We start from the raw sequence: 14,914 nt of genomic DNA on the forward strand, positions 1-14,914 counted from the left end.
TTTTAATTCTCTAATCAGTGGTCGGCAGGACCGCTATCACCATCCCCATGCAGCTTCCCACTCAATACAGACATCCCAAAACACACACAGACTGGTTTTGTCAAATGTTTTATTGAGTGTAGACATCTGGGCTACTGTAAAACATGCATTATCTGCAGAAGGGGGAGAAGAGCAGGTGGCATTGTCCCCGCTGTCAGCTGTGTCAGGGCTGGCACCCGTGATGGAGATTAATGAGGTATCTGGAGAGTAATATGCTCCTTCAAATGCTGCTACAATTTGGAGTGGGGGCCGATCCTGATCTTAAATAGCAAAGCTGTCAGAGTTTACTGAACCTGTGCTTTGGATCAGAGGGGGATTTGATCCTACAGAAAGTAAGAGTGTGGCCAAAAGGGGGAAGAAAAGGGGGGTAACAAGCCCAAGTCAGATATGTAAACAAAGCCATTGTTCTTAGGTCACTTTTTCTTTGGTGCATTTGGTGCGTTGAACTTGAAAAAGATGATGTCTCCATCTTCAACAACATAGTTTCTTCCCTGTTGTCTGTATTTGCCTGCTGCCTGTAAGATAACAAAGAGAAACACATTAATGGTAGAGTACGTAGTACAACCCTGATTCCAAAGAAGCTGGGATGCTTTGTAAAACATACATTTTCTATTAGATGCAGGTGGGTTTAGTGGTAGGAGAAGGGTTTAGATTGGACCAAAAAAAGGAATTGAGCCAAAGCTTATAACAGAAAACTGTAAGGCCAAAATACATGTATTTATTCTGCAATTGTGCAGAATTGTACCTAGCTTGTGGCTAAAACACAACTGAAACTACATCTATTCAAAAAACAAAAAGGTATTTTGGTCTAATTCTACCCTTACCATTGGGTGGACAGATGGGGATAAAAGGTTAAATATATTGTTTGTTTTTAATTGAATATATGTCACAAAGGATAAGAAAATTATCACATACTGTTTTATTTATGTTTAAGACAGATATCTCAACCTTTTTGGAATCAGGGTTGTAACTGTATACATAATAAATAATAAAAGAAAATAATATAGTTCAGGATTAATATCCAATCTATTTTATCACCTACAATAACTTTACCCCAATTGCAAATGCCATATTCTCCCGCTTTCTCTCTTTCTCTGTCCCCCCTTCTCCCTCTCTGTCCAACACACACACAGACACACACAGACACACTTGCATCCATGTTTTGCTCAAGGGGTGCCTGAATTCCCACTGAGTGAATAATCCTCTCTTCTGCCCATTTCAGTTTCATGTGCACAAGCATAAAATGTTAATAAGTCTTTGATTACAGCACTATCAAACTTCTCAAGGAAACAAAATAAGTTCTAACATTTCTTTTGTATACAGTAAGTGTTTGTTCTCCTTCCCGGCAAACTCAAAAATAATTGACTTGAAGTGCTAATACGGACAGGTTTATGCATTCTGGTTCTGCACAGCGCACAATTAATTAGAAGAATCAATGTCCCTTTAAAGGCTCAGGAGACCATTTAATCCAAGCTCAATACCACCAGAAACACTGGATGGAGAGGGAGACAGGAAAAAAAAAAATCAATGGCTATTTGTGATTCCTGAGTATGTATTAAACCAGACACGTCTAACTGGTTCATTTGCACTTGAAAGCAGCCATCTGGAGCAGCAAGCTTGGCTTAAGCAGATATGATTACTAATAATGTGATATCCCCGTACACTGGCCCTATTCACACAGCCTATTCCCACAACTGGCATTAAATAGCACAGACTTTAATGCCACAGTCAAAAACGCTCCATGTTCTTATGAGGCCCAAAAAGGGATTAGTAAGAGAGCATGCAGTAAGGACCCGACACTCAGATCTCAACCTTGGATAACAATGGCAGAACTCCCCAGAGACCCACGCGTTTCACACTCTGTTTGCAGCTTATGATGGGTGTGGACAATACACTGCCGCTGCATTAAATTCTAAATACTTATTAAAAAAGGGCTTGAATAGTAAAGGGATTTAAATGTTTTCATAGTGCTTCCTTTTCCACACTGGTCCCCGCAGGTCCCTGTGTGTCAACGTAATTACATTAGTTGAGTCTGTAAGTGGGCACATGGAGTTGATGGTGGTGATAGTGGGGACTGTAACAGCATGGCTTACAGCTGCTGCTCACAAATGTCACACATAGCAAGGTTTAAGTCACTTCTGCTTTCATTTAATTAACGGAGAATTCAATTTTTAAATGTGTCTGTGGAGAAATTAAAGTGTAAAAAAAAGAAGCATCTTTGATTTGAAAGACATCCTACAGCGTTGATTAACGGATTATTACCTTCAATTACTAAATTACAGTTTGCTGATATGAAACTAAATTAATGACAAACCTAAAAACAACACTTGGAGCAGGAAGGAGATTTTGAAGCACTTTGCAAAGTACCTTGCAAAGGGTGGGGGGAAATGAATCGATACAATATAGTATCATGATACCTTATGTGGCAACAATGTATTGATACATGACATCAATATAATATTATATACATTATTAATATTGAAAATGCAAATTCAACTTTCTGGTTTCAGTCCATTAGATGGTGCAGGGTTGAGATGTTTTATTTGATCTATTTTCATTAAATAATTGAAATCAAAGAAAACTAAATCAGGACTGGGCGAAACAGCAAAAATCTCAATCTCAATCTCTTGATAACAATATATCAAGTTTTATTGTAAATCAAGGCTTATATAGTCTATATGGAATAACTAGTACATAGTAAAGCCTGTTGTTGTATACTACTGTGAATTAATTATTTGACAAATGAAAAGTACTGTTTATTTTCTCATTTAATTCACAACTTAAGTGCAAAATCGACATAAAAGTGAAATATTAGGAAAAAAAAGATAAATGCTCTTACATACATATCAGATTTTCTGTGAAATTTGAGGTTGTATACTATTGATTTAGACACTACATTTGTGTTTCACGATATCTCGATATATGATTTCATCACAATATTATTCCATTATAGGCCAATAAATGATCATATTGATTTATCACCCAGATAATAATTTTGCATTATTGAAATTAGCTGTAGAGTAGTCCACATGTTGGCATTCAGTTAAGTTTGAACTGTTTCTATTTAAGTATAGTCTGTATGTCAGGTGCAACATTTCTAACAGTTTTTTATGACAGCGTTGGTCAGTGTATCTGCTTGAAAATTTATTTTTGCTGTAATAAAAATGATTTAAGTTAAATAAACAGACTGACACAGTGTTCTTTTTGGGACATAATGTAATATATTCACATAATGATGCATGTAATGTCGTAATATATGCGTTTGCAATGCTCATTATATTGCAAAATGTATAAAATCCTAATCATATTGTAGCATGAATTAGGTGTTATGATATTGCCATATTGTAGGGCCTCTGGTGATTCCAATTATTGTACATTTCTGCAAACCACAGATATATTAAATCTCAGTGTTTCTGAACCACTGCATGGGTCACACATGGTTAATGTTGTGAATTTTATTTGGTTTGAGTTTGGCAACATAATTACTTTGTCAAGGTAAGGAAATAAACTAAGTTATATACGAAAGGTTCATATACAGCTTAACTTAAAACTTAAGGTAAATATTGCACAATATTTATAATTGCAATAAAGTATTAGTTAGTATTAGTTACTTAGTTAGTTATTATCATGATTATATCTATAGTAACTTAATTGTTATGTTAATATTGTGCAACCTTGATCCAAAAGAGTTGGGCCACTGTGTAAAATGTAAAAAAAATTAATCAAATTCAGAATTGTATATTGAAGTGTATAAAAAAACTAATTACATTACAACATTAGATATGTTGTTGTTTTACAGTTTTAAATTCAATATATGTCAAAAAGGATTAGCAACTTATGACTGTTTCTGTTTTATTTATGTTTTAGACAATGTCCCAGATATTTTGGAGTCACAGTTGCTTGATGGGGCCTGTGGTGATTCCCACATCTTGTACCTGCTGCAGTTGTTGTCTTTACAAATCCACCATGAAATCAGTTATTACCTCTGACAGCAGTGTGCACATGAACAACCCTACCCCAGTTAAAAGGTCAAAAACAAACACTGGCCATCATAAAAATAAGATATGCAAGTCACATTTCTGCACTACCCATCCATGAAACAGTCCTTATTTGAGGAATTTCACACTTTATTTAACTTGCCGCTTTCTATCACTGTCACATGCCCACAGTGGCTTGGGGATTTGGCAACAGAGAGCTCTAAGCTAACAGCGCACTCTATAGATCAGATAAATGCCTGGTGAGGTGGTGAAGTGCTACCTCTGAGAGAGACTGTGCTGAGCCGCGAGCAAGAGCTGCCGTCAGCCAGTTAAGACACATTGTGATAAAGATATGCACAGCTGGAGCAGAATGGCAGTGTTTAGAGCCAGAATCAGTTGGCTTGTCAGGAGTGGTGCTGGAGTGTGTGCAGTAATTTCTTCCCCTGAGTAAAGGTGAAGAGCAGTTTGCAGTTAGGAGCTGTGTGGTGACTGTCAGCTCCACTGATCACAGGAGACTTCCCCTCATCTCCTCTGGCACCCTGACTGCTCACCTTGACAGCGTTCTCACTGCCTTCCTCTTTAAAATCCTGGAATTTCATTACTTCCGCCATAATGAAGCCCTTCTCAAAGTCTGTGTGGATCTTCCCCGCAGCCTGTGGAGCCTTAGTTCCTTTCTGTCACGAGGAAGGAAAAGAGAGGACAAATGAATTGTTTTGGAGAAGATGGATTACAGCATGCGAGCGACATGGTGTTTGATAGGGTGATAGCGTTGTGAGCATCACTCAGGGGTGTTTTCAGTCGGGGGTATTCTTGCCTCAGTCCTGATTTCTGGATAGCTTTCCACTCGGCTGTGCCCTGCTAGGGCAGCCTGGACACCGATAAGGACCCAGCACTGCTATCAATGCCTTCTGATTCCCATTCCATGCTGGTATTGATTTCTGTCCAAGCAATCTCGCCTCATTGTGGGTCGCTGCTCGGCTCTCTGGTCATGACAGCAAGAAGACCCAGTGTTGCAGTGAGAGGCCAGGTGGGTGCAGGCCTCGCTGCATTAGACCTCACTATTCTGGCACAGCAGAGTTAAATTCAAATTCATTGCAAACCTTTAATAATATTTCACTGTGGTAAGTGCAGGGCTGCTGGAGGTGTCCTTAAATTGACTTTTAATAATGTTTTTGTCCTTTTTTTATTCAGAGCTGCCCCTAAAATTATTTCAAATGGCAATTTACAAAATAACAATTTAATACTTTTATTGATTGTTAGGTGTGTGAGCAAGACAGCACTTTAGACTGGGGAACAAATTCTGACTTAAAAAGATGACATTTACAACTATCTGTACACTATTAACACTTGTGTTAAAGTTATATAAGAATAGACAATAAATGTTCTTATGGGAGAATCACTATACTTTTGATACTACAACCTTATAAGTCCACCTGAACAAAGCATAATACTTCCTAACTTACCCTAATATGGGATCTTTGAGAGAGATTTTAGAGAGAGAGAAAAATAATCCCCAATTACTGATTTAATGGCAAATATAGTACATTTTTGAGATGGAATAAAAATAGACCTTTAATTGTGGATTGTGCATTTATTTTGCACCAATATGTTTGTACATTTGTATACACTATAGTTACAATGTATAAGGCTGTCAACAAATTCTAGAAATGAAAAGGGAGAAAATAAATAGCTAAATAAAATAAATTACTAAATAAACATCAGTACTGTTCATTCAGTATAAATCAGTTGTGACTACGAAAAAAAGTGAAAAAAATAATAATAAAACAGCTATATAAACACACCAGCATATCTTCACTATAATTCAATTTATGACAATTAAAAAAAAGAATACATAAAAATTTAATAAAATGCTAATCCCATTTCTTAATCACCCCAATCAATGTTTCTGCATTACATGCTCTGTAAAAAGAGATTTTATGCAGATATTGGTGCATATTGGACAATAGGATAGGCCAATATCAGTTTATAATAGTGGCTGTCCAATATATCTATCAGGCACTAATTATTAAGTTACTTAAGGAAAAAACTCTTAATGTATGACCTAATAGTTGTCGAATATGATCATGCAAAAAAGTAATTAATAAGTGCTTTGTTATGACTAATAAAGAGCCAATATGCTACTAATATGCAGACCAATAGTTAATGGAGAACATGTGTACCTTAATATAAAGTGTTAGAGTTTTAAATAAGACTCAAGGTACAAAGAATTCATAAAACACTAAGACACAACTGGTGAATGATAAAATGTGCAATTTATATGCGCTGAAATAATGCAGGGTGGAAATGACAAATGACCCAAATAAGTGACGTGGCTGCTGTGTATCATTATGACTCCTGCCTGTCGACCTGCTCGCTCTCTCTCTGCTCTGCAGCTCTGTGCTCAGGAACTGTTGAGCAGTTTTAATTATGTATATAATCAGGTTGGGGTCAACATATTTCATGCCAAAAGAATGATGCGTATTTAATGACTCTAATACATTACCATCTCTTTGCAATCTCATTGACGGAGTGCTTGTGAGTTTAACTACCATTAATCAGCATCAAGGTTTGTCTATCTGGAGAAAAATAGATTAAGGGAGGGATTTTTTTTCATACGGAGCATTACAAGAGATCCACATTGTCCTAGTTAAGAGCTATGCAGAGCAGGCTGATAGATAATGGTCACCTCGAGGCTGCCTAATAAAGCATGTTAAAGGACTTAGGAACACGACATTACTGAGTGTAGTTTTTACAATGCAAGATGTATTGGCTTAATATAGTTACTCACTGATGCTTACCTGACTAAATGCCCCTCACACACAATCAAGGCTGGCTGTAATCAGTTATGTCGACGAGGACAAGCGTGTTTTTGAGGATGCCTTTGAAGTGTTTCAGGACTTTTTTGTAAATAGCGAGGACATCAGTCATGCTGAGACGAGTATGCGCCTAAAACCTGGTGATGTCATCTGACTGAAATGTAATGTGTCTTGTGTAAAAAAATAAAAAAAAGGGAAGTGAGCTCACCTTTCCCTCTGGCCTGAACACAGACCTCTCAGTGTGTAAACAGGTTAACAAGAACTGTTTACAGGCTTGTGTGGACATGTTTGTTATCATTTGTAACAATACACATATATTATAAATATAAAATAATATTTAAATTTCTCTTTCTGAAGTCAGAACTTGATATTTCTGTTAAGTACAGCACTGTCTGATCCAGTCAGTGGCAAAATAATTCAGACAATTATTATAGAAATTGAATTTGCAATTCTGATCAAAATGGAATATTTTTCTAAAGTGTCAGCATGGGGCATCCTGTTGGCAGGCGATCTGATGTCCTGTGTTCATATCTGACCAGGAGGGGTTTGTTGCATGTTATCTCCCCTTTTTTCTCGCTTTCTTAACTTCCTGTTTCTCTTCTTTGTAAACAACGCAATAAAAGCAACACCCTGAAGTAATCTTTAAAAAAACAACAACAAATACCCAGAATGGTTTCCTGAGTCTGTGTTTTTCTTACATTTTGCAACATAACACCAAAATATCACACGCTGTGATGGATTCCTGTATTATTGGTGCATATTGTCATTTAAAGGGACACTTCACCCAAAAATCAAAAGTATACTGTTTTGGAGACATCTGCCTTATCTAGAATATAATGGAACTATATTGCTGGTCAGTAATACTTTAAAACTTAACAGCAATGTCTCTTGTAATATGTCTCGACCTGTTTAATAATTCCCAGACCTTGTATTGAGCAGCTTCATGTAGCAACAATACCAGAAAGAAAAAAGAAAAACAGGTCAGATGAAAAACACATATTTTTGATTTGGGGTGAACTGTCCCTTTAAGGGCACATTTGGCATTACAAATAATCTGTTATTCACATTCTGACTTTTAAATACCACCGAGTTGGGGATGTCCTCCTATGAGATAAGTGTTAAAGACATAAATAGCCAAAATGCAAAATGTTTTTTCTTCTTCTATTGGTGTTTAGACTCCTATTCAGCTCATATTCCAGCGTTGTCCAGTGTTGTCCTGCTGCATTCACCTCGGATGTGAGGTTTGTTAATACATCAATCTATATTGAGTCTCAGGGAAATTAAATTAAATTATCTAGCGAGTATGTTTTGGTGGTAAATTGTTTATAGTTTATAGCTGCACACAGGATCAGTGCCTGGACATTTACTTTCACTCATGATACTATTTATTTTAGTTTGTAATAAATTACCAGAACTAAGCTGAAAAAACTGGACATGTAATATAAAGAACATAGACAGCATGTGGAATATTTGTAGATGTGCTTTAATTTGAAGATAATTACAGGTATATAGGCTAAATTTCTAAAGTATGTTTTGTGGATTTTATCAGTGAGAATTCATTATTTTTCACTGAATATAAATATCTTGTTACGTAGTTTGAAATATTAGCAGTAATAATGTGTAATGATGACATCTGTGTATATTTAACAAAAGGATCTAAAATGTTTTTAACTTTTGAAAACATCTGCAGACTTTTTAAACATCTATCGTGTCCCACTGAATATATAAAATGCACAACACAAACACAGCTACTCATATCCTGTAAGTTTATGTTTTAGAGACTTCAAAGCAGGATCTGCTGTGATAATTGTAACTGATTTCTGTCTCATTATTGCTTCCAGATAAACGCACTTAGCAGCAGTCTATTCAACAAAGATATTGAACAGACACAACCTGAAGCATTTCCTGATTATTTTCAATTAAAATGTGAAAACTGCAGCAGCTTACATTCAGGGAACAAAACCTTAATGATCTGCTTCTTTGAAGAGTTGTCATTATGGAAAATTACAATGCTTTTTGAAAATGGTTGTCTAAGTTATGTTTATGGGATTGAAAGTAAAAAGTTTGATTTAAAATTGCAGCTCCTTGAAATATCTGACGAGGTGGAAGATGGATATGATTAAATACCACAGGATGCAAAAAGTTTTTCAAAAAGTTCCTCTGCAGTGTTTTTACATGATCTTATACTATGTCAAATATCTTATTATAAATGCAATCCTTCTGTTTTCTCAAGGATTTTTTAAACACAATACCAGCACGCAAAGCCAACATCTGTATTGATGTAAATCCTGCGATCCCATTGCACAAAGCTGTTGGCGGGCTGGGCTCAGTAAACTGAGACACACAGGGAGGAGGAGCCCCCTGCAAGGCCCACAAACAGTCGAATGAAAAGCGACATCAATTTTGGCACAGACAACCTCCGTCACACAGATTAGGCAGGCACAATGCACGGGCTCCTTATCTCCAGCGGCAGGAGGAGGGCAGGCAGATCTGCACAGGATGGAAACATTCTCATGGACGTAATGGGCAAAATCAATTGTTGCCCTCCTCAATCAATGTAGCCCCCACTTTCACTGTTCAGCAGCTCACCAGTAATTGAAGTTATCCTTGGCCTGTAATGACTAGCTAAAGCACAACCATGACAAAGTTGAAAGTGTGTGATATCAGTGAGGGTGCCAGCAGGGTGGAACGCAGGACACTGTGTGTATTCGTTTGTGTGTGTGTGAATGTGGTACGCACCCTCACGCTCATATGTGTGTGTGTGCACAGCAGGCAGCTGGCTCTTACCCGAATGGTCCATGCACGGACCTCATCTGGTCCAGCAGTGAAGAAGTACTCCAGCTGCAGGGCTGCGTAGCCTGTCTTGATGATCTTGCTCAGGGCACTGGTGGAGAGAAATTTCAGTTTAAATCGAGGGGTCTGAACTGTTAAAGTATTATTTATTGCCACTGATGCCGAGACAAAGTTCACTTCGGTGGCAAGGCCCCATTCATTCCAGTATAAACTCATTAAGTGAATAAGATGGGTCACTTCGTTTCACACAAGACATTCAACTCTCCAATGGTTTCTTTGATTAATTAGAAAGCTTGTAGACTCATTTAGCATTTTTAAGAATTCAACCCGATGCCTGCACCAAGAGAAGAAAAAAAAAACATCTGCTGTCACAATTTTTCTCTCCATAGAGGTTTTCACATGAGAACAATAAACCCAAAATGCCCAAGTTATAATTATACCTACAGATGACAGATGACAGTTAAAAACTTAATTTAGAGGAAAACCCTTTGACTGAGTTGTTCAGTAAGAAGAGGGATCCTTTGCTTTATAATGGTAATTACTCTGCCATTTATTATTCTATCAGCACATGCAATTAAAGGAGTGCATGGAGGACACAGCTGATAATAAAGTGTGGGGAGACTGAATGCTAATTAACCTCTGCGTCTTGTGCTCTGTGCAGTGCTTCTGCCTCTCCTCTTCACTCATGTCCTGTAGCTGGCTCTCCAGGCTGCCGCTGAAGGGGATGACCAGGGCTCCGGGGTCGTGACTGTCCACCCACTCCTTGATTTTCATCAACCTGGTGAAAAATCAACAGCCACAAAAAACAGTTTGAGGACTTGATTAACATGGAAGTATTTGTTATCTACTGGTGTATGCATATTCATGAGAGCAGCTGAACATAGGAGTGCTTGCAAGAGACTGCACTCCGAAGGTGGAACTTTATTTTCAGAGACTTTAACTCTGTTTGAATAAAAGTTTTCAACTCAGTATTTTGACTTGACATGTGCTCATATGAAAGAGCAGAGATCCACTGAGATTTAAAAAAGAGAAGTTACCACACAGTGGAAAACAAACTAAATAAGAGTCTTGCATTCAAAAATAATATTGAAGTACAGAAGTATTATCAGCAAAATATACTTAATGAATCATCAAAAAATGCTTCTTCTTTTACTAGAAGCAACAAAATCATTTTTAAATGAATAACATCATTTTTAAGTCAATATTTTATAACAAATTATTGATTTCTATAGTATTTAGCTGTGTAATAAACGTGATAATGTACAGCAAGCTGGTCATTATTGTGAAATAAACTGTGATTACCTTATATCTGTAATTAATAAATAAAAAGTGTTCAAGAAAGCAGTTTAAAAAAAGATAAAATGAGTCATTTCTCTGCACAGGAAATATGAAAAATGATAGTTAGTCTGTATTGAAAACAGGTTGGAATATTCTTATTGCACTAGTGTATAATAAATTAGATTTAAATAATTCAATTACAAATTAAAATGCCTTGTAAGATAAGGTATCATGTTTAAGGAGCTGATCATATAAAAATAATATGTAAAATAACTGGAGCTTTTAAATAGAGGTAGAGGAGTTAAAAAAACAAAATTTTTCTCTGAAACATATGGAGTAGAAATATAAAGTAGCAAAGAATTGAGATTCTCAAGTATTTAAGTACTGCGACTGAGCACAGCTATTGAGCTACTTTCCGTCCAGATCATAAAACAACATTCAACATTCAAATATTTGCCTAATTTTTCTTACTATTAAAGACAAACTGAGGTAATTCTCCTGAACTACATATGCACCATAAAGCCAGAAAAGAGACGAAAACTAACCGCTGAGTGTCTTCTTACTCACTAATGTCTTTGTCATTCTCTTTACCACCTGAGTTTTTCTCTTTTTGTCTTCCACCACAGCAGGACACCTGACATTGCTGGACAAAGATATCCTCACACTTAATGGTAACTCTCAGTCAGAACAATACAAGGGGGTTAGGGCAATTATGAGATTAGCCCCACAAGCTCTCAGGCTGGGATTGGACAGGTCTCAGAGAACAGCATCACACAAATCCATTTTCACACGGCGGCCCTGACAGAGCTCCTAGGCTGGATTGATTCTAAGGGGTCCCTGTCATTATCTGTAATCCCAGTTTCCTGTTTAAAGCCCATAAGAATCAAAGACTGGGAGGGACCCGACCACCTCAATACCACATCTATTCCAATAACAATGTCATCGCTTTATCACCTACAGCACCATATCACTGCTCCCACCTAATGATTATCAATATACAATATATGACAGGGGGAGCACAGTTTTGCTTTGATTGGATGTTTTTCCCAACAAGCTAGAATAACACTACAGGGTACATTTGAAATGCCTCATATGCTACTTTGTCTGTCTGTTCGGATGCACATCTATTAAGAGCCGTAACCTAATATTTCCCTTTCTGCTCGATGTGGAGCTGACGTTTGACTGCCGCCGCAATAAGGTAGTCGCCAATGTCTCACCAATAAAGGAGAGAAAAATAAAACACATTTAGTCAAAGCCAAAAAAAGCTGAAAACAGGAGATGGCAGGCGCTCCAAGAGGGGAAAAAATCCAATCTGAGATAATAACAGCTGTAGTTTGTCACTTTTAGCAGCACAGCTGTCTATTTGGTGGCACGTTATTTGCATTCCTCAGGTATTGCCTACTCTACAGGCGGCTGAATAATGATTCACAAATCACTCTCTCCACACCAGTCAAGGGCTGTGATCCTTTGAATAGACCATTGTACCTGAGACTGTAATTGGTGAAGACTTGACAGAGCTGAGCCAAGCCAGCCAAGTAACAAAGAGGCTCTTGGTAGAAGGCTGAGGGATGATTTTAATAATGTGAAGCCGAGACGGGGAACGTGAGCTGCAAATGAGCACGGGGGTCTCTGGGTCCTTGCACTGAGTGACACAGGACCAGACAAACACCTTGCCACAGGAACACGAAACTCCCCCTTCCCTCAACTCCAGAAACAAAGCACTGTCAATTAAGAGCTTTGATGCTCCGTCAACATGGCTCCCAAAACCGATTCTGTCAACTTCACTGCTGTCTACCCATGCCACTTTGCAATTTGTAATATTTATGTCCTTTCCAATTATTTGTCTGAAATTGTATGTGGATGTGTAAATTGGGGAAATGTTTATGTAAAACATGCGGAGGATCTTTTATCTCTCAGTCATTCATGAAATTGTAAATCATAAAGGTCTTCATGTAAATCCATATTTCAAAGAGAATCAGATTGTTGACAAGAGCCATGTTTTCTGTTCTGTACACCAAGGACTGTTTACTCTTAAATCTGCTCAGTGGCAAAGTATCAGTGTCTCCTCTCTTGACTTATTTTTTAAGGCAGGCTTTATTTCTTTTCTGCTTAATAAACAATGCATAACGGCCGGTAGGGTTGGACCAATAGAAGACAGGAAAGAAGAACAAAAGGTCCGATATAGTTTCAGGGACATCCTACTTTTAAATATAGAGGTTCCACTAATTAGACCCAGCCATGCAGAACGTGCATACTTAGATGTGCTAATAACTTACACTTAACCCCTTAATGTTGTGCCCCCTTTTAAACAGAATTGGGGGTGGGGAAAGTGGATATTTAGGGGGAGATAGCAGGTCAACAGTAGATACCACATAGAAGTGGTGTAAATCGTTTGGAAGATGGGAACCTGAAGATTAATTTGAGATGCAGTTTAGCACAGTGTCTCAAGTTGTTTTAGTCATAAATCTGTAATTAATAATTAATCAATGAATTAATTATGCAATTCCAAGACTGTGTAAGGACCCAGGTATGCAGAAATATAAATAGGCAGCAATAACATTAGTACTACATGAAAACATTGCAAGGTCTTTGGCTTAAACTGCAAGGGATTAGCACAAAGTGGACGTGTTTGTACAGGGGAGACTCGTGGGTACCCATACAACTAATTTCCATTCAGACATCTTGAAGGCAGGGGTCAAGGGACCCCTTTAAAAAAGGCCATGTCAGTTTTTCAGTCCCCAAATTTTAAGCCTAACGTTGGAGTGTTATTTCACCCTCTACCTGACAAGATATCATGTAACGGTTGGTACCTCGGCCTTAGTTTCATATGAACCAGTATCTTAGCTGTAGCTTTATAACTGAGCCCACTACAGTCAGTGAAAGAGAAACCAAGCAGGGTGTTTGAACAATAAAGGGTTAAGGTAGCTACAGTATGTGGACCTTTATTTATATCTTAATTTTCTGCTTAATATCCACATTTTTAAAGATAATAGATAAAATATTTGTTCATGTAAAACGTTTTAAAAGGTTGTACAAGTCTAACCACACACACACAAATCCAGTGAGTGAGATTGTGTGTGTGTGTGTGTGTGTGTGTGTGTGTGTGTGTGTGTCTTGTCAGTCTCCCATTATGTCCCAGCACTGAGTGCCATCTCTCACTGCTCGGTTAATAGAAAGATTCAGCACTTTCTGGTCTTGATATCCCTCTCTGAACAAATGATGCCTGAAATTTTTATTCTTTTTATAATGGAATTCCAATGGCCTTTGCTGCAAATCAAGTGGAAATTTTTGCATATCAAGTGGGAAAAATTAAATGTTAACCACGTTTTAATGTGATTAAGGGTGACAGGGACATTATTTCTGCTAATCATTCACCAGCTTGAAGGCTCAAACAAAGCTAAAGAACAAGCCATGTTTGTGCTTTCCCTGCTGCTCTCCATTCAATGAGGGGAATAGTTCTCTAATCACAGTTTTACAAATATTAAACATGATATGCATTTACTTTTGTTTGTTAGCAGATAAAAACAAGGCAATATGTACCGATGTGTGTTTATCTCACACCTAGAAAAATATGTCATTTTATTTCCTCTGAGCTTTAGATTTGATGCCTGTTGTACTTACAATACATGAAGCACAACATATTGTGAAATGAGGGAAAAAACAAAAAAAAACAATTGGAGCTTCCACAACAGGCTGGCTCTGAATGGAGATGTCCCACAGGGGGCCACCCTCCGGGGCTAGTCTATTTGTCTTTTTGTGTGGGAATCCTGAGGGGGGGATAATTCCTGTGTTTCCGCATGCCTGGGGCTTCCCTGGGCTTTGTCAGAGCTTTGATCTGCTTAAATGGCTCAGGAGGAGAAAACAATGGGAGTTTCTAAAGTACAGGGGCAGCTACCTGAGACAATGACCTGAGCCTGCGTCTGACATACATTCATACAGGTTGGCTTTATTAGGAGTGCTTAGCCAGTTAAGCCTGTAAAAGGTGGGCCATCACCTCCAGTTTCAGTGCTC

The 14,914-nt window shown here is 37.7% G+C and overlaps 1 protein-coding gene across 1 annotated transcript in view; it reads right to left on the reverse strand.

Annotated features, from left to right (window-relative positions):
- Window positions 1-231: 231 nt before the first annotated feature.
- The window catches only part of LOC131979285 (obg-like ATPase 1), a 55,548-nt gene continuing 40,865 nt past the window's right edge, over window positions 232-14,914 (reverse strand). The window contains exons 8-11 of the mRNA XM_059343231.1: window positions 10,263-10,403; window positions 9,620-9,716; window positions 4,568-4,690; window positions 232-554 (exon numbers count right to left, since the gene is read on the reverse strand). Coding sequence (XP_059199214.1) covers window positions 453-554; window positions 4,568-4,690; window positions 9,620-9,716; window positions 10,263-10,403 — 463 coding nt within the window. The 3' untranslated portion in view covers window positions 232-452. The remainder of the gene's footprint in view (window positions 555-4,567; window positions 4,691-9,619; window positions 9,717-10,262; window positions 10,404-14,914) is intronic.

Source organism: Centropristis striata, chromosome 10, assembly GCF_030273125.1.
Source record: "Centropristis striata isolate RG_2023a ecotype Rhode Island chromosome 10, C.striata_1.0, whole genome shotgun sequence".
NCBI classification, from domain to species: domain Eukaryota; kingdom Metazoa; phylum Chordata; class Actinopteri; order Perciformes; family Serranidae; genus Centropristis; species Centropristis striata.